The sequence below is a fragment of the Eleutherodactylus coqui genome, chromosome 6 (assembly GCF_035609145.1).
Source record: "Eleutherodactylus coqui strain aEleCoq1 chromosome 6, aEleCoq1.hap1, whole genome shotgun sequence".
Taxonomy (NCBI): domain Eukaryota; kingdom Metazoa; phylum Chordata; class Amphibia; order Anura; family Eleutherodactylidae; genus Eleutherodactylus; species Eleutherodactylus coqui.
In genome coordinates, this window is record NC_089842.1 from 231,484,805 (window position 1) to 231,505,147 (window position 20,343).

At 46.8% G+C, this 20,343-nt stretch overlaps 1 protein-coding gene across 1 annotated transcript in view; it reads left to right on the forward strand.

The window, feature by feature from the left end:
• The window catches only part of LOC136571866 (scavenger receptor cysteine-rich type 1 protein M130-like), a 116,139-nt gene extending 101,619 nt beyond the window's left edge, over positions 1 to 14,520 (forward strand). The window contains exons 5-7 of the mRNA XM_066572484.1: positions 2,106 to 2,420; positions 13,097 to 13,408; positions 14,462 to 14,520. Of these exons, the coding sequence (XP_066428581.1) occupies positions 2,106 to 2,420; positions 13,097 to 13,408; positions 14,462 to 14,520 (686 nt within the window). The remainder of the gene's footprint in view (positions 1 to 2,105; positions 2,421 to 13,096; positions 13,409 to 14,461) is intronic.
• Positions 14,521 to 20,343: the final 5,823 nt, after the last annotated feature.

The window sequence follows — 20,343 nt, forward strand, 5'->3', positions numbered from 1 at the left end:
CAGAGTAAGGCAATGTTATAAAGTTGGTTTAGGGAGAGAGAGAGAACACAAAAACGATAAAGTAGTGCAAGAAACTGTGGCCCAGGTGGGTGGGGCCGAGGCCATAGTCATCTCGGGGTTAGTGCCAGAATCCCGTTTGGCGAGCGCACAGTCCAGGAAACAGTCACCCGATCTTAGCTTGGATGGGCGGTGGCCCTCGCACAACACAACGCAATTTCTGCGGAGGGTCCTCAGAGGAGATAATAAGGGTCCGGCTCTGATTTCTTCATTCGACCCCTGTGGTAGTTTCTCTGCTCTTTTTCTTCTTACCCTAGGCGATTTTGAATTTCCTGCTGTGCTCCATTCAGTTGGGGGTAGCAGCTTGGGAAATTTCAGTAATTGTGGGAGTGGGAGCCAGCAAGGCAAATCTATAGGCTCTAGTTCCAGGAACTGCCAGCATGCCTGCAGGTCCTCAGGGGCCCGGATGTTCATTCTTTGGCCCTTGTGCAAGATACCCAGGCCAAGCGGAAACAGCCAGGCATATTTAATTCCTCTCTCCCTTAAGGCATCCAGAAGAGGACGGAGAAGCTGGTGTTTGTTTAGGGTAGTCGGGGCAAGGTCCTGGAAGATCTGGAGAGGGGCGTCTGCGTATTGTAGGTCTCTGCGGTTCCTGGCGGCTCTTAACACGGTGAATGCGTCTTGGAAAGAGAGTAACTTGCAAATCACATCTCTAGGTGATTCTGAGTTCGCCAGAGGAGGCCTAAGGGCCCTATGTATCCGCTCGATGGTAATGGAGGAGGCTCTTTCGGAGCCCAATATAAGTGAGAATATTTCCCTGGCTACCTTTGGTGAACAGTCCACAGCCCATGATTCTGGCAGTCCTTTGATACGGACATTGCACTGCCTGTTTCTGTTCTCCAGATCCTCCTGCATTATCAGGGCTCTATAGTTAAGTGGTTGTGTTGCTCCTGCAAGACCTGCACCATTTCTGTAGCATGGGTCGTTAAGGATGCTGCAGAGGATTCCAGATCTTCTACCCGCATCCCCATATGCCTGATATCTTCCTTATTTTCTGCTAATTCAGACAATATGGGGTGGAGGGCTTTCATTATTGGGTCATTCATAAACCCCCTGGATACTGTCTCGCTGTCTTCACCATCAGACAGAGCCTCCTCCTCCCCCTCCTTACTGTGATATGCAGCAGAGGACTGAGCCGGCGCCATCTTGGAGGGGAACAGCGGCGCGTGGGAGCTCTTTTCCTTCAGGTCCCGCTGCATGTCAGCCTGTCCCCTGTTCGTCCTCGGGATCCCTGCAGGTTCCGATCCTCTCTCCCTCCCGATTCTCTTCATTTTAGAGCCTTAAGAAGCAGCTGAAGGTCCGCTGTGGGTGTCGTGCCAACGGAGCTCTGCACTCAGGTGGCTATTCATAACAGCGGTCAGGCTCCGCCCCTCCTCTCGGGGTTTTTTGCCTTCCTCTGGATCAACAACATAGGAGGATAAACAGGCTGAACTAGATGAACATTGTCTTCATTCGGCCTTACATATTATGTTACTATGTTATTGGCTTTATCACTATATTGTGATTAGGGGTCAGTGTAATTGACACTAGTTCCTTCCTCTTTTGTGTATTTGTATGTCCAAAGATGGGAGGTTCTGTTGGATTCAACATCCAAGAACCAACATTGGGAACCTGGTGCCTTTCTTCATAGGGGTTGTTTTAGGGATAATAAATATTTGTCTGTTCCCAACCATGCTATGAATAAGTCACTTGCATTCGATAATAATGTCTCCACATTGTGTTGTAGTTTACTGACAAATGACACCAGACTCTGAAGCTAGAATTTATTTATTTTTTTAATTAGCTCACAACACTATTATAAAACTGTGGGCAAAATTAGACAATTTGTTCATAACACTAAATTTATACCAGTACAAAGTTCCAAAGTCCTTCATTACATTCTGATATTACAGGGATATTACAGGGAACTCAAAGATACCTACTGGTATTCCAAAAATAAGAAAAAAAAATGGGTGTGGGGTTGGAGTATTTTTTATATACAGCACAACATTATGTAGGTATTGCTTGATCTTAAACAGTTCAATGACTTTTGGTTTATCATTCTTTAGGTCACAAAGAATACCGATTAGTTAACGGGCCTCATCAATGTTCCGGCTATTTAGTAGCAAGACATGGTAATACTTGGGGATCTGTTTGTGAGATTGATGAAGAGCTAAAAGCAGCCACCGTCTTCTGTAGGCAGCTCAGATGTGGAGAAGCAGTGCCAACATTACTGAACGGCACAAGAATACCTGGACTAATATGGAGAGAACAAATCAATTGTGTTGGTAATGAGTCCAGCCTATATGACTGTATAAGACGGGACATAGGAGGAAACTGCACCAAACAAAGGCCTCCTGCTATTGAATGTAAAGGATACTTATGTAAGATTTTCATTCAGATAGCATCATCAATGTTGTAGATTTTATGAATCAACTGTAGGGAACACTGGAGCGTCTGTGCAGGATATCCAGGCTATTTTAGAGGCGAATACTTTTTAAAAATATTATATCATTTGTGCTGCTTTTTCTTTCAAACTACCAGACAAGTTCTTTAACTGCCCCAAAGTGCACCCTGAATGGAGCGTGTTCCACAGGTTAACAACATTACAGTTTGGATAAACAACTGAGCTTATTCTAATTCAAATGGCTGTGACCTTTGCACCCTTGTCCCAGGAGAGGCGTAACATAGACTTTTTTATTTATGTTACCCGCATACACACACCTTTTCAATTAGAGAGCATATTTGCTCTCTGATGGTTGAAGGGTCTTTTTTCACCGAAAAGAGTGAAAGGATGAGCACTTGCTCAGCTAATCATTTCTTTATATCGTTTAACCCCATAAATGACAGTAATTTCTGACTGTGGTAGCTAATAGAGATGAGCGAGCCTACTCGGCCACGCCCCTTTTTCGCCCGAGTACCGTGATTTTCGAGTACTTCCGTACTCGGGCGAAAAGATTCGGGGGGCCCCGTGGGTGAGTGGGGGGTTGCAGCGGGTAGTGGGGGGGGGGGAGAAGGAGAGAGAAAGGGCTCCCCCCTGTTCCCCGCTGCTACCCCCTGCTCCGTCACGCCTCCCCCCCCCCCCCGGTGCCCCCCGAATCTTTGCACCCGAGTACTGAAGTACTCGAAAATCGCGGTGCTCGATCGAGTAATTACTCGAAACGAGTAGGTTCGCTCATCTCTAGTAGCTAAATTTTTTTAAAATACTGTATTTGTTCCCCTTAGATAACGCTTTGAATATTTGAAAACAAATTGATAAAAACTACAAGTAATTTGCATTGCCGCATCAATAAAAAACGATGCTAAAATATTAGATAATTTATCCAGCACAGTAAATTCCATTCATAAATAAATAAAAGTGTTTTATATTCATCTCATTTCCTTTAAAATAGGAATGAAAGTCAATCCAAAAGTTTTTTATACCTCAATGTTATTAGTAAAAACTATAAATCACCTGACAAAAAATGAGACCTCATTAAGTTTTGTTGATAGAGAATTAAAAATGCTCTCTTCTTGTGGCGTGGGGCTACACAAACAAAAAAAGGCCTTATATGGTTAAAAAGATAATTAGCCAAAATAAAACCTGTATAAATCTAGGCTTGTCATAATTGGCCAGGCAGTAAAATTGACCCAGTTTTTGCCAAACTGGATAGGATATGTCTAACCCATTTTTTGTCATAAAAAAAAAATCTAAACTTACCTATCCCTTCCCTGCCTGTCTCCTTATCACATCTTCTCCTGGTTGAGCTTCTCCAGTGCCCCAGGTCAGCTCACTGCAGGCTGGGCCCAGCTTGTTATGAGGGCTGCTTATCACAAATTCCTTCCGGCTGGGTCAGTGAAGGTCACATCCCTGTGCTGTAGCTTCACTGCCTAAGAAGGATTTGTAATCTATTTCAATGACAGCTGGCATGAGCAATCTCTGAAGAAGATAGGCAGTCCTCCTGCTGACCTGTGAGCTGTGACGTAACGTTCATTGGAAGACTGGCAACCAATTGTACGTAACCTCACAGGAAGGAGAAGAATCAGAAAGCTGGAGGTGAAGTGACCCCCTGGACTGCAGGAGACAGGAGAAGATAAGGGAAGTGAAGATTTGGTAAGTAGACTGATGGGGGAGGAATAGATAAGTATAGCATTTTTCTTTTTTAGTGACAGAACCCCTTTAATGATGTCACTAAATGTGTCTTCCATTTTGCATATTGGCAGCAGTTTTATTAGACAACTGCATCACAACCATATGTAACATAGGCACAGTATAACCAGCAGCCATTTTACAGATGAGCACAGAATCGAGAAGCTGGTGCTGTATGGAGATCGCTCACTTGATGCATGTGGTGTGGCTGCAGATCAAAATGTTTGTGCTGTAAAAGCTGGTTTTGGGGAAGCAACCAAAATGGTTACTGTGATCACAATGACCACCCATGTTATCTGCCTGATGAAAGACAGGCTACAGTGCCTCAGAGACAATCATGTGTTATCATCACTGGAGGAGGAAGGGATACCAATCTCCCAAATGCCTGGCCAACGCGCCTTTACTCAACACTGCAGGAAGGTTTGTTCTGGACAAGAAAGGGAGGTGTCTCCTATAACACATTTCTACTCTTATGGCAGAAGTATAAAGGAAGATCAGAGGGAAGAAAAAGAAGAGGATGAGGATAATAGAGATCCAGATGCAAGGGAGCAGGCTACATAGTGTTAATTCTTGCTATTCTACATAGCTGGTGGGACCAGCTGGAGAACAGTCTTAGGCCAGACCCCAAGCAATGTGGGCCATTGCCCTTAGGCAAATGAAAATTTTCTAAAGCACATAAAACAGGTGTAGCTATACAGCTTTTCTTTAGAGAAGGACGTGCTTGGGTTATCTGTTCACCTGGCAGAATTTGTCCTTTGAAAATTGATCATATTGCATTTAAATTACGTAGCAAACATGCCGTCTCCTTTGGTATAATTTTTGATCTAAGTGACCCTGTGTGGGCCTTCTTTTGTTTTCAGTGCCACCCCTGTGCTATAAGTGACCCCTACACCATTGTACACTACTTTTACCCCTTTTTGGAAGGAACACAGTGTTTCACAGATGTGTGGCTGTATTCCTATGCAACATGACTGCGTTGGGAACCTTCTGGAGGACAAATTAATGAACCCAATTTTTACTACCAATTGCTTTAATGAGAGTCGTAATTGGCCGCCCTGATTCACATTGCTTTTGGTAAAGTTGTTCTGATACAAACAGATCATTTCACTAATTGCTCATCACTAGGCATAATCACAGTGAGCCACAAAGTTACGATAATAATTATACCACATGGTGAACACTGTTATAATAAAGCCCACATAACAATGGTGAAATAGCTTTGCTACCCATTGCCCCTCCCCCCAGTGAAAAAATTACTAAAAGTTATGCCATACATTATAATTCACAGAAAACCCCCTAAAGAATAACCTAAAAACAACCATTTTATTGATAAATAAACAAACCCACGAGGTGTAAAGAGACAAACACATATACAGCCAGATTCTATGGCAAAAAAAAAACAACATAGTACAAAGTTGAACAAATCCCAAAGATGTGAAAAGGGGGTGACAAAGCCCTAATGTATGGTAATGCCTAATAAAGGGAGAATTGTAAGCTGGATAGACACCCCCCCCCCCCCCCCCCCCGCATAAATATCACTAGGCTAGCTAGTACTTTGTTGTGGTATTTGACACCAGGCCTCCGAACGGTGGTTGAGGACTGTGGCCAAAGATCAGCAACTGAGGAGCCAAAGATGTAAAAAACACTTGATGATAAACGCTAAAACGGCAGTCAATATGTTTCGTAGCCATGCAGCACCCTTAGAGGTGTCCAGCAAAGGCCCTCATTGGGATACAGAGGACAGATAAACCAGACCCTCAGAGGGGTACAGACAGATACAATGCACAGGAAAAGCAGGACATTTAAACTTTGACAGTAAAGAAAGGGGGCAGGAGATCAAAGGTTAGCCGCGCCATCCACTGCCTCCATATATTACCAAAGTATAATGTATGCAAATATTCTTTACTTTTAGTATAATTACATTAATACTAGAGATGAGCGAGCACCAAAATGCTCGGGTGCTCGTTACTCGGGACGAAATTATCGCGATGCTCGAGGGTTCGTTTCGAGTAACGAACCCCATTGAAGTCAATGGGCGACCCGAGCATTTTTGTATATCGCCAATGCTCGCTAAGGTTTTCATTTGTGAAAATCGGGGCAATTCAAGAAAGTGATGGGAACGACACAGCAACGGATAGGGCAGGCGAGGGGCTACATGTTGGGCTGCATCTCAAGTTCACAGGTCCCACTATTAAGCCACAATAGCGGCAAGAGTGCCCCCCCCCCCCCAACAACTTTGACTTCTGAAAAGCCCTCATTAGCAATGGATACCTTAGCTAAGCACCACACTACCTCCAACAAAGCACAATCACTGCCTGCATGACACTCCGCTGCCACTTCTCCTGGGTTACATGCTGCCCAACCCCCGCCCCCCCACGACCCAGTGTCCACAGCGCACACCAAACTGTCCCTGCGCAGCCTTCAGCTGCCCTCATGCCACGCCACACTCATGTCTATTTATAAGTGCGTCTGCCATGAGGAGGAACCGCAGGCACACACTGCAGAGGGTTGGCACGGCTAGGCAGCGACCCTCTTTAAAAGGGGCGGGGCGATAGTCCACAATGCTGTACAGAAGCAATGAGAAATGCAATCCTGTGCCACCTCCATCTGGAGCTGCACACGTGGGCATAGCAATGGGGAACCTATGTGCCACACACTATTCATTCTGTCAAGGTGTCTGCATGCCCCAGTCAGACCGCGTTTTTTTATAAATAGTCACAGGCAGGTACAACTCCGCAATGGGAATTCCATGTGCACCCACAGCATGGGTGGCTCCCTGGAACCCACCCGCTGTACATAAATGTATCCCATTGCAGTGCCCTGGACAGCAGAGCTAACGTCAGATGAAATGCAGGTGGGCTTCGGCCCACACTGCATGCCCCAGTCAGACAGGGGTTCTTTAGAAGTGGACACAGATGCATTTACAACTCCCTGTGGACCCACAGCCTGGGTGGGTGCCAGGAAGCCACCGGCGGTACATAAAAATATCCCATTGCATTGCCCATCACAGCTGAGGTAGTAATGTCATGTTTAATGCAGGTGGGCTTCGGCCCACACTGCATGCCCCAGTCAGACTGGGGTTCTTTAGAAGTGGAAACAGATGCATTTACAACTCCCTGTGGACCCACAGCATGGGTGGCTCCCTGGAACCCACCGGCGGTACATAAAAATATCCCATTGCATTGCCCATCACAGCTGAGGTAGTAATGTCATGTTTAATGCAGGTGGGCTTCGGCCCACACTGCATGCCCCAGATAGACTGGGGTTCTTTAGAAGTGGAAACAGATGCATTTACAACTCCCTGTGGACCCACAGCATGGGTGGGTGCCAGGAAGCCACTGGCGGTACATAAATATATTCCATTGCATTGCCCATCACAGCTGAGGTAGTAATGTCATGTTTAATGCAGGTGGGCTTCGGCCCACACTGCATGCCCCAGTCAGACTGGGGTTCGTTAGAAGTGGACACAGATGCATTTACAACTCCCTGTGGACCCACAGCATGGGTGGGTGCCAGGACGCCACCGGCGGTACATAACAATATCCCATTGCATTGCCCATCACAGCTGAGGTAGTAATGTCATGTTTAATGCAGGAGGGCTTCGGCCCACACTGCATGCCCAGTCAGACTGGGGTTCTTTAGAAGTGGAAACAGATGCAATTACAACTCCCTGTGGACCCACAGCATGGGTGGCTCCCTGGAACCCACCGGCGGTACATAAAAATATCCCATTGCATTGCCCATCACAGCTGAGGTAGTAATGTCATGTTTAATGCAGGAGGGCTTCGGCCCACACTGCATGCCCAGTCAGACTGGGGTTCTTTAGAAGTGGACACAGATGCATTTACAAGTCCCTGTGGACCCACAGCATGGGTGGGTGCCAGGAAGCCACCGGCGGTACATAAAAATATCCCATTGCAGTGCCCAACACAGCTGATGTAACGTCAGCTGTAATGCAGGTGGGCTAAAAATTAATTTGATCACACTGTAGGCGAGGGCCCACAAAAATTGCTGTATCAACAGTACTAATGTACATCAGAAAAATTGCCCATGCCCAACCAAGAGGGCAGGTGAAACCCATTAATCGCTTTGGTTAATGTGGCTTAACTGGTAACTAGGCCAGGAGGCAGCCCAGTTAAAATAAAAATTGGTTGAGGTGAAAGTTTCAACGCTTTAATGAGTATTGAAACGTACAAAAATTGTTTAGAAAAATTATGTGACTGAGCCTTGTGGGCCTAAGAAAAATTGCCCGTTCGGCGTGATTATGTGACGTTTCAGGAGGAGGAGCAGGAGGAGGAGGAGGAATATTATACACAGATTAATTAAGCTAAAAGGTCCCCGTTTTTGATGGGGATACAGAACGATGCTTCCATCCGGGGGTGCAGCCTACGTATTGTTTAGGTATCGCTGCTGTCCGCTGGTGGAGAAGAGAAGTCTGGGGAAATCCAGGCTTTGTTCATCTTGATGAGTGTTAGCCTGTCGGCACTGTCGGTTGACAGGCGGGTACGCTTATCTGTGATGATTCCCCCAGCCGCACTAAACACCCTCTCTGACAAGACGCTAGCCGCAGGACAAGCAAGCACCTCCAGGGCATACAGCGCGAGTTCAGGCCACGTGTCCAGCTTCGACACCCAGTAGTTGTAGGGGGCAGAGGCGTCACGGAGGACGGTCGTGCGATCGGCTACGTACTCCCTCACCATCCTTTTACAGTGCTCCCACCGACTCAGCCGTGACTGGGGAGCGGTGACACAGTCTTGCTGGGGAGCCATAAAGCAGTCAAGGGCCTTAAAGAGTGTTGCCCTGCCTGTGCTGTACATGCTGCCTGATCTCCGCGCCTCCCCTGCTACCTGGCCCTCGGAACTGCGCCTTCGGCCACTAGCGCTGTCGGATGGGAATTTTACCATCAGTTTGTCCGCCAGGGTCCTGTGGTATAGCAACACTCTCGAACCCCTTTCCTCTTCGGGTATGAGAGTGGAAAGGTTCTCCTTATACCGTGGGTCGAGCAGTGTGTACACCCAGTAATCCGTTGTGGCCAGAATGCGTGTAACGCGAGGGTCACGAGAAAGGCATCCTAACATGAAGTCAGCCATGTGTGCCAGGGTACCTGTACGCAACACATGGCTGTCCTCACTAGGAAGATCACTTTCAGGATCCTCCTCCTCCTCCTCAGGCCATACACGCTGAAAGGATGACAGGCCAGCAGCATGTGTACCCTCACCAGTGGGCCAAGCTGGCTCTTCCCCCTCCTCCTCATCTTCCTCCTCCTCCTCCTCCTCCTCCTCACCGCGCTGAGATATAGACAGGAGGGTGCTCTGACTATCCAGCGACATACTGTCTTCCCCCGGCTCTGTTTCCGAGTGCAAAGCGTCTGCCTTTATGCTTTGCAGGGAACTTCTCAAGAGGCATAGCAGAGGAATGGTGACGCTAATGATTGCAGCATCGCCGCTCACCACCTGGGTAGACTCCTCAAACTTTCCAAGGACCTGGCAGATGTCTGCCAACCAGGCCCACTCTTCTGAAAATAATTGAGGAGGCTGACTCCCACTGCGCCGCCCATGTTGGAGTTGGTATTCCACTATAGCTCTACGCTGCTCATAGAGCCTGGCCAACATGTGGAGCGTTGCGTTCCACCGTGTGGGCACGTCGCACAGCAGTCGGTGTACTGGCAGATGAAACCGATGCTGCAGGGTGCGCAGGGTGGCAGCGTCCGTGTGGGACTTGCGGAAATGTGCGCAGAGCCGGCGCACCTTTCCGAGCAGGTCTGACAAGCGTGGGTAGCTTTTCAAAAAGCGCTGAACCACCAAATTAAAGACGTGGGCCAGGCATGGCACGTACATGAGGCTGCCGAGCTGCAGAGCCGCCACCAGGTTACGGCCGTTGTCACACACGACCATGCCCGGTTGGAGGCTCAGCGGCGCATGCCAGCGGTCGGTCTGCTCTGTCAGACCCTGCAGCAGTTCGTGGGCCGTGTGCCTCTTATCTCCTAAGCTGAGTAGTTTCACCACGGCCTGCTGACGCTTGCCCACCGCTGTGCTGCCACGCCGCGCGACACCGACTGCTGCCGACGTGCTGCTGCTGACACATCTTGATTGCGAGACAGAGGTTGCGTAGGAGGAGGAGGGTGGTTTAGTGGAGGAAGCATACACCGCCGCAGATACCACCACCGAGCTGGGGCCCGCAATTCTGGGGGTGGGTAGGACGTGAGCGGTCCCAGGCTCTGACTCTGTCCCAGCCTCCACTAAATTCACCCAATGTGCCGTCAGGGAGATATAGTGGCCCTGCCCGCCTGTGCTTGTCCATGTGTCTGTTGTTAAGTGGACCTTGGCAGTAACCGCGATGGTGAGGACGCGTACAATGTTGCGGAAGACGTGGTCGTGCAGGGCTGGGACGGCACATCGGGAAATGTAGTGGCGACTGGGAACCGAGTAGCGCGGGGCCGCCGCCGTCATCATACTTTTGAAAGCCTCCGTTTCCACAACCCTATACGGCAGCATCTCCAGGCTTATAAATTTGGCTATGTGCACGTTTAACGCTTGAGCGTGCGGGTGCGTGGCGGCCTATTTGCACTTGCGCTCCGACACTTGCGCTAGCGACGGCTGGACGGTGCTCTGACAGACATTGGTGGATGGGGCCGAGGACATCGGAGGTGAGGGTGTGGGTGCAGGCCAGGAGACGTTAGTGCCTGTGTCCTGAGAGGGGGGTTGGATCTCAGTGGCAGGTTGGGGCACAGGGGGAGAGGCAGCGGTGCAAACCGGAGGCGGTGAGTGGCCTTCGTCCCACCTTGTGGGGTGCTTGGCCATCATATGTCTGCGCATGCTGGTGGTGGTGAGGCTGGTGGTGGTGGCTCCCCGACTGATCTTGGCGCAACAAAGGTTGCACACCACTGTTCGTCGGTCGTCTGCACTCTCAGTGAAAAACTGCCAGACCTTTGAGCACCTCGGCCTCTACAGGGTGGCATGGCGCGAGGGGGCGCTTTGGGAAACAGTTGGTGGATTATTCGGTCTGGCCCTGCCTCTACCCCTGGACACCGCACTGCCTCTTGCAACCTGCCCTGCTGCTGCCCTTGACTCCCCCTCTGAAGACCTGTCCTCAGTAGGCTTAGCAAACCAGGTGGGGTCAGTCACCTCATCGTCCTGCTGCTCTTCCTCCGAATCCTCTGTGCGCTCCTCCCTCGGACTTACTGCCCTTACTACTTCCTCACTGATAGACAACTGTGTCTCATCGTCATCGTCCTCCTCACCAACTGAAAGGTCTTGAGACAGTTGCCGGAAGTCCCCAGCCTCATCCCCCGGACCCCGGGAACTTTCAAAAGGTTGGGCATCGGTCACGACAAACTCCTCCATGCTGTTGCACTGTGGACTGGAATACAGCGGTGATGTAACAGCCAACACAGAGCCAGGAAATAATTTTGCGCAAGCCTGCTGTAACACTTAGCTGGCTGCGTATGAGTTAGGACAATTACCCCCAGCACAGACCCAGTAACACTGAGGACAGTCACAGGCAGCCCAAATAGATTTTTTTTCCCAAATGTTTTTGGAAAGGCCCACTGCCTATATTCAATAAATATGTCTTCTGTCCCTGCCTCACCACCACTACTGGCCCTGGACTATGTATAATTACTGCAGGGCGCAATGCTCTGCACGGCCGATATACAAAAAAAAAAAAGTGCAACACTACAAAAAGCAGCCTCCACAGTACTGCACACGGTTAGATGTGGCCCTAAGAAGGACCGTTGGGGTTCTTGAAGCCTACAATAACTCCTAACACTCTTCCTATAGCAGCTCCACCATCAGCAGCACTTTCCGTGAGCTATGTCTGAATGCATCTGTGGCGAGCCGCGGGAGGGGCCGATTTTTATACTCGGGTGACACCTGATCTCGCCAGCCACTTACTGCAGGGGGGTGGTATAGGGCTTGAACGTCGCAGGGGGAAGTTGTAATGCCTTTCCTGTCTTTCTATTGGCCAGAAAAGCGCGCTAACGTCTCAGAGATGAAAGTGAAAGTAACTCGAACATCGCGTGGTACTCGTCACGAGTAACGAGCATCTCGAACACGCTAATACTCGAACGAGTATCAAGCTCGGACAAGTACGTTCGCTCATCTCTAATAAGGATATACCATAAATACAGAGAAAAATACACACAAAAAATGCTGCGTTTTAACAAAATAGTGAGTCCCCTCATCATGGATCTAATATGGAGCATAAACGCACTCGTCTGAAAGTAGCCTAATTGAATTTTCAACAATATAAAATAAATAAGTTACATAAACGGAGCCTGAACTCCGTTACAGTGGCACTTGTTCAGGACTACAGCAGCGGAAGATTGGGAGAACTAACAGAGAGAAGAGGGGAAAGCATCTGGGAACCCCACACCCACCTAGAGGTCAGCTAGATATGCAAAACTACCTCAAAGAGTGAAGTGTCTGCTCTCCCCATGCGTCCGGCAAGAGGGCGCTGAGCCAAGAAGCTGCAGCAGCTCACAGCACAAGGGTTGATTCAGAAGCAGTAATAGTCTATAATATAATCAATTGGCCATTCACAGAATAGACTTGCTAAAAGATACTCTTTATTAATTCAACTTAAAACCGTATAGACGTGGGGCCCATGTGATGCCAGAGGGGGAGGTATACGTCAGGTGTGAGTATACAAACACCTGATGTATACCTTCCCCTCTGGCATTACATGGGCCCCACGTCTATACAGTTTTAAGTTCAATTAATAAAGAGTATCTTTTAGCAAGTCTATTCTGTGAAGGGGCAGCAGCTCACAGCACAGAGCAGGAAGAAGAGGCTTCCACAGACCAGTCACCCCTCTGAGATGTGCATTATGTTAAAGGCCATATGGAGAGGGGATGTCATGCTGAGAAAAGCGATGTTATATTATTACCTTATATTCATGCATTTGTATATTCCTTTCTGTTTCTTTTCACAGCTCCAGTGAGACTTTCTGGAGGAAACACTGAATGTGAAGGATTAGTGGAAGTGAGATATAAAGAAGAATGGTGGGGAGTGGATTATTACATAATCAGCAGAGAAAAGATTGCTGATGTGGTTTGTAGAGAACTGGGATGTAATACTACAAATGTACAACCTCGTGTGACCAGAGGGGAAATATTTGTGGATGATAGGAGGAGGATATTGGATCTACGTTGTACTGGAGAAGAGTCAATCTTATCACACTGTGAATATAAGACATATAATAATCTACATCATTCTTTATTTATGATTGGAGTGAAATGTTCAGGTAAGAAATGTCTCTTTTTTCTCCACACATCACACAAAAATATTTATGGATGATGAGAGGATGATGTTGTCTCTACAATGTACTGGAGAAGAGTCGTCCTTGTCATAGTGTGATTATATTCCATTTGGTCGTCTAAAGCCTTCTGCAATTCTGATGGGAGTGAAATGTTCAGGTAAGATACATCTCCCCACACATCACACACCAGACTGGATACAGCATTATACCTGACAACATGTACAATAACTGCAGAATGACTCTAAATATTAGCCGGGCAGCAGCTTCATCCAAAGACGTTTTCTGTCACCAATCAGTCCCATTATAAAGGGTTATTATACTGGTGTAATGATGCCTCTGTGTACATGTCTATGGTAGGGCGATGATGGGACTTATAGTTTTGGGTATGAGATGTGTTAGAGCTGGTGAGATCTGCCGGGGGAAGACGCTGATTGCTCCGTTATAAGCGCTATAAAAGGTAGTTCATTACTGTTGTCCATCTCCCACATACATTGTGATAAGTCACAATTATCAGCTGTACATATTGGTTAGCTGCAGAGCTGGACTGCCCATATGGTAATTCTGATAAATACCACATGGCCTCATGTCCGCTGTGGATCGCCTACTGTCAGTAACATGGTGGTGAAGGACACTTGATGATATATTCATGTGACCAGTACATGAGGACAGAGCTCAGCAGTACTGATGATAGGTGGTTGTAAAGGACCTGTGATGATATAATCAGATGGCCAGTACATGAGGGCAGAGCTCAGCAGTACTGAGGATGGGTGGTGGTAATGGACCTGCGTTGATCATATAATCATGTGACCAGTAGATGACAACAAAGCTCAGCAGTACTGAAGATAAACGTGGAGAAGGACCTGTGGTGATATAATCATGTAACCAGTACATAAGGGCAGAGCTCAGCAGTACTGAGGACAAGTGGTGGTGAAGGACCTGTGATGATATATTCATGTGACCAGTACATGAGGACAGAGCTCAGCAGTAATGAATATAGGTGGTTGTGAAGAACCTGTGATGATATAATCATGTAACCAGTACATGAGGACAGAGCTCAGCAGTACTTAGGATGGGTGGTGGTGAAGGACCTGCGTTGATGATATAATCATATGACCAGTACATGACAACAAAGCTCAGCAGTACTGAGGATAGGTGCGGTGATATAATCACGTGACTAGTACATGAGCACAACAAAGCTCAGCAGTGCTGAGGATAGGTGGTAGTGAAGGACCTGTGATGATATAATTACATGACCAGTACATGACGGCAGAGCTCAGCAGTTATAACGATACGTGGTGGTGAATGACCTGTGATGATATAATCATGTGACCAGTACATGAGGGCAGAGCTCAGCAGTACTGAGGATAGGTGGTGGTGAAGGACCTGTGGTGATATGATCACGTGAGCAGTACATGAGAACAGAACGCATTAGTAATGAGGATAGGTGGTTGTAAAGGACCTGTGATGATATAATCATGTGAGCAATACATAAGAAGAGAGCTCAGCAGTACTGAGGATAGGTGTTGGTGAAGGACCTGTAATTATGTAATCATGTGAACAGTACATGAGAAGAGAGCTCAGCAGTAATGAGTATAGGTGGTGGTGAAGGACCTGTGATGATATAATGAAGTGACCAGTATATGAGGGCAGAGCTCAGCAGTACTGAGGATAGGTGGTGGTGAAGGACCTGTGGTGATATAATAATGTGACCAGTACATGAGAACAGAGCTCAGTGGTACTGAGGATATGTAGTGGTAAGGAGCTGTGATAACGTAATCATGTGAGCAGTACATGAGAACAGAGCTCAGCAGTACTGGTGATAGGTGGCGGTGAAGGACCTGTGTTGATATAATCATGTGAGCAGTACATGAGAACAGAGCTTAGCAGTACTGAGGATAGGTGGTGGTGAAGGACCTGTGATGATGTAATCATGTGATTAGTACATGAGAAGAGAGCTCAGCAATACTGAGGATAGGTGGTGGTGAAGGATCTGTGATGATATAATCATGTGACTAGTACATGAGGACAGAGGTCAGCAATACTGAGGATAGGTGTTGGTGAAGGACCTGTGGTGATATTATCACGTGAGCAGTACATGAGAACAGAACACATTAGTAATGAGGATAGGTGTTGGTGAAGCACCTGTAATGATGTAATCATGTGAACAGTACTTGAGAAGAGAGCTCAGCAGTACTGAGGATAGGTGGTGGTGAAGGAGCTGTGGTGATATAATAATGTGACCAGTACATGAGAAGAGAGCTCAGCAGTACTGAGTATAGGTGGTGGTGAAGGACCTGTGATGATATAATGAAGTGACCAGTATATGAGGGCAGAGCTCAGCAGTACTGAGGATAGGTGGTGGTGAAGGACCTGTGGTGATATAATAATGTGACCAGTACGTGAGAACAGAGCTCAGTGGTACTTAGGATATGTAGTGGTAAGGACCTGTGATAACGTAATCATGTGAGCAGCACATGAGAACAGAGCTCAGCAGTACTGGTGATAGGTGGTGGTGAAGGACCTGTGATGATATAATCATGTGAGCAGTACATGAGAACAGAGCTTAGCAGTACTGAGGATAGGTGGTGGTGAAGGACCTGTGATGATGTAATCATGTGATTAGTACATGAGAAGAGAGCTCAGCAATACTGAGGATAGGTGGTGGTGAAGGATCTGTGATGATATAATCATGTGACTAGTACATGAAGACAGAGCTCAGCAATACTGAGGATAGGTGTTGGTGAAGGACCTGTGGTGATATTCTCACGTGAGCAGTACATGAGAACAGAACACATTAGTAATGAGGATAGGTGGTTGTGAAGGACCTGTGATGATATAATCATGTGAGCAATACATAAGAAGAAAGCTCAGCAGTACTGAGGATAGGTGTTGGTGAAGGACATGTAATGATGTAATCATGTGAACAGTACATGAGAAGAGAGCTCAGCAGTACTGAGTATAGGTGGTGGTGAAGGACCTGTGATGATATAATGAAGTGACCAGTATATGAGGGCAGAGCTCAGCAGTACTGAGGATAGGTGGTGGTGAAGGACCTGTGGTGATATAATAATGTGACCAGTACATGAGAACAAAGCTCAGTGCTACTGAGGATATGTAGTGGTAAGGACCTGTGATAACGTAATCATGTGAGCAGCACATGAGAACAGAGCTCAGCAGTACTGAGGATAGGTGGTGGTGAAGGACCTGTGATGATATAATCATGTGAGCAGTACATGAGAACAGAGCTTAGCAGTACTGAGGATAGGTGGTGGTGAAGGACCTGTGATGATGTAATCATGTGATTAGTACATGAGAAGAGAGCTCAGCAATACTGAAGATAGGTGGTGGTGAAGGATCTGTGATGATATAATCATGTGAGCAGTACATGAGAAGAGAGCTCAGCAGTACTGAGGATAGGTGTTGGTTAAGCACCTGTAATGATGTAATCATGTGAACAGTACTTGAGAAGAGAGCTCAGCAGTACTGAGGATAGGTGGTGGTGAAGGACCTGTGGTGATATAATAATGTGACCAGTACATGAGAAGAGAGCTCAGCAGTACTGAGTATAGGTGGTGGTGAAGGACCTGTGATGATATAATGAAGTGACCAGTATATGAGGGCAGAGCTCAGCAGTACTGAGGATAGGTGGTGGTGAAGGACCTGTGGTGATATAATAATGTGACCAGTATGTGAGAACAGAGCTCAGTGGTACTTAGGATATGTAGTGGTAAGGACCTGTGATAACGTAATCATGTGAGCAGCACATGAGAACAGAGCTCAGCAGTACTGGTGATAGGTGGTGGTGAAGGACCTGTGATGATATAATCATGTGAGCAGTACATGAGAACAGAGCTTAGCAGTACTGAGAATAGGTGGTGTTGAAGGACCTGTGATGATGTAATCATGTGATTAGTACATGAGAACAGAGCTCAGCAATACTGAGGATAGGTGGTGGTGAAGGATCTGTGATGATATAATCATGTGACTAGTACATGAGGACAGAGCTCAGCAATACTGAAGATAGGTGTTGGTGAAGGACCTGTGGTGATATAATCACGTGAGCAGTACATGAGAACAGAACACATTAGTAATGAGGATAGGTGGTTGTGAAGGACCTGTGATTATATAATCATGTGAGCAATACATAAGAAGAAAGCTCAGCAGTACTGAGGATAAGTGTTGGTGAAGGACCGGTAATGATGTAATCATGTGAACAGTATATGAGAAGAGAGCTCAGCAGTACTGAGTATAGGAGGTGGTGAAGGACCTGTGATGATATAATGAAGTGACCAGTATATCAGGGCAGAGCTCAGCAATACTGAGGATAGGGGTTGGTTAAGCACCTGTAATGATGTAATCATGTGAACAGTACTTGAGAAGAGAGCTCAGCAGTACTGAGGATAGGTGGTGGTGAAGGACCTGTGGTGATATAATAATGTGACCAGTACATGAGAACAGAGTTCAGTGGTACTGAGGATAGGTAGTGGTAGGGACCTGTGATAATGTAATCATGTGACCAGTACATGAGAACAGAGCTCAGCAGTACTGGTGATAGGTGGTGGTGAAGGACCTGTGATGATATAATCATGTGAGCAGTACATGAGAACAGAGCATAGCAGTACTGAGAATAGGTGGTGTTGAAGGACCTGTGATGATGTAATCATGTGATTAGTACATGAGAAGAGAGCTCAGCAATACTGAGGATAGGTGGTGGTGAAGGACCTGTGATGATATAATCATGTGACTAGTACATGAGAAGAGAGCTCAGCAACACTGAGGATAGGTGGTAGTTGGACCTGTGATGATATAATCATGTGAGCAATACATAAGAAGAAAGCTCAGCAGTACTGAGGATAGGTGTTGGTGAAGGACCTGTAATGATGTAATCATGTGAACAGTACATGAGAAGAGAGCTCAGCAGTACTGAGGATAGGTGGTGGTGAAGGGACTGTGATGATATAATGAAGTGACCAGTACATGAGAACAAAGCTCAGTGGTACTGAGGATATGTAGTGGTAAGGACCTGTGATCACGTAATCATGTGAGCAGCACATGAGAACAGAGCTCAGCAGTACTGGTGATAGGTGGTGGTGAAGGACCTCTGATGATTTAATCATGTGAGCAGTACATGAGAACAGAGCTTAGCAGTACTGAGGATAGGTGGTGGTGAAGGACCTGTGATGATGTAATCATGTGATTAGTACATGAGAAGAGAGCTCAGCAATACTGAGGATAGGTGTTGGTGAAGGACCTGTGATGATATAATCATGTGAGCAGTACATGAGAACAGAGCTCAGCAATACTGAGGATAGGTGTTGGTGAAGCACCTGTAATGATGTAATCATGTGAACAGTACTTGAGAAGAGAGCTCAGCAGTACTGAGGATAGGTGGTGGTGAAGGACCTGTGTTGATATAATAATGTGACCAGTACATGAGAAGAGAGCTCAGCAGTACTGAGGATAGGTGGTGGTGAAGGACCTGTGGTGATATAATAATGTGACCAGTACATGAGAACAGAGCTCAGTGGTACTTAGGATATGTAGTGGTAAGGAACTGTGATAACGTAATCATGTGAGCAGTACATGAGAAAGAGCTCAGCAGTACTGGTGATAGGTGGTGGTGAAGGACCTGTGATGATGTAATCATGTGATTAGTACATGAGAAGAGAGCTCAGCAATACTGAGGATAGGTGGTGGTGAAGGATCTGTGATGATATAATCATGTGACTAGTACATGAGGACAGAGCTCAGCAATACTGAGGATAGGTGTTGGTGAAGGACCTGTGGTGATATGATCACGTGAGCAGTATATGAGAACAGAACACATTAGTAATAAGGATAGGTGGTTATGAAGGACCTGTGATGATATAATCATGTGAGCAATACATAAGAAGAAAGCTCAGCAGTACTGAGGATAGGTGTTGGTGAAGGACCTGTAATTATGTAATCATGTGAACAGTACATGAGAAGAGAGCTCAGCAGTACTGAGTATAGGTGGTGGTGAAAGACCTGTGATGATATAATCATGTGAGCAGTACTTGAGAACAGAGCTCAGCTGTACTGAATATAGGTGGTGGTGAAGGACCTGTGATGATATAATGAAGTGACCAGTATATGAAGGCAGAGCTCAGCAGTACTGAGGATAGGTGGTGGTGAAGGACCTGTGGTGATATAATAATGTGACCAGTACATGAGAACAAAGCTCAGTGGTACTTAGGATATGTAGTGGTAAGGACCTGTGATAACGTAATCATGTGAGCAGTACATGAGAACAGAGCTCAGCAGTACTGGTGATAGGTGGTGGTGAAGGACCTGTGATGATATAATCATGTGAGCAGTACATGAGAACAGAGCTTAGCAGTACTGAGGATAGGTGGTGGTGAAGGACCTGTGATGATGTAATCATGTGATTAGTACATGAGAAGAGAGCTCAGCAATACTGAGGATAGGTGGTGGTGAAGGACCTGTGATGATATAATCATGTGACTAGTACACGAGGACAGAGCTCAGCAATACTGAGGATAGGTGTTGGTGAAGGACCTGTGATGATATAATCATGTGAGCAGTACATGAGATCAGAGCTCAGCAGTACTGAGGATAGGTGTTGGTTAAGCACCTGTAATGATGTAATCATGTGAACAGTACTTGAGAAGAGAGCTCAGCAGTACTGAGGATAGGTGGTGGTGAAGGACCTGTGGTGATATAATAATGTGACCAGTACATGAGAACAGAGTTCAGTGGTACTGAGGATAGGTAGTGGTATGGACCTGTGATAATGTAATCATGTGACCAGTACCTGAGAACAGAGCTCAGCAGTACTGGTGATAGGTGTTGGTGAAGGACCTGTGATGATATAATCATGTGAGCAGTACATGAGAACAGAGCTTAGCAGTACTGAGTATAGGTGGTGTTGAAGGACC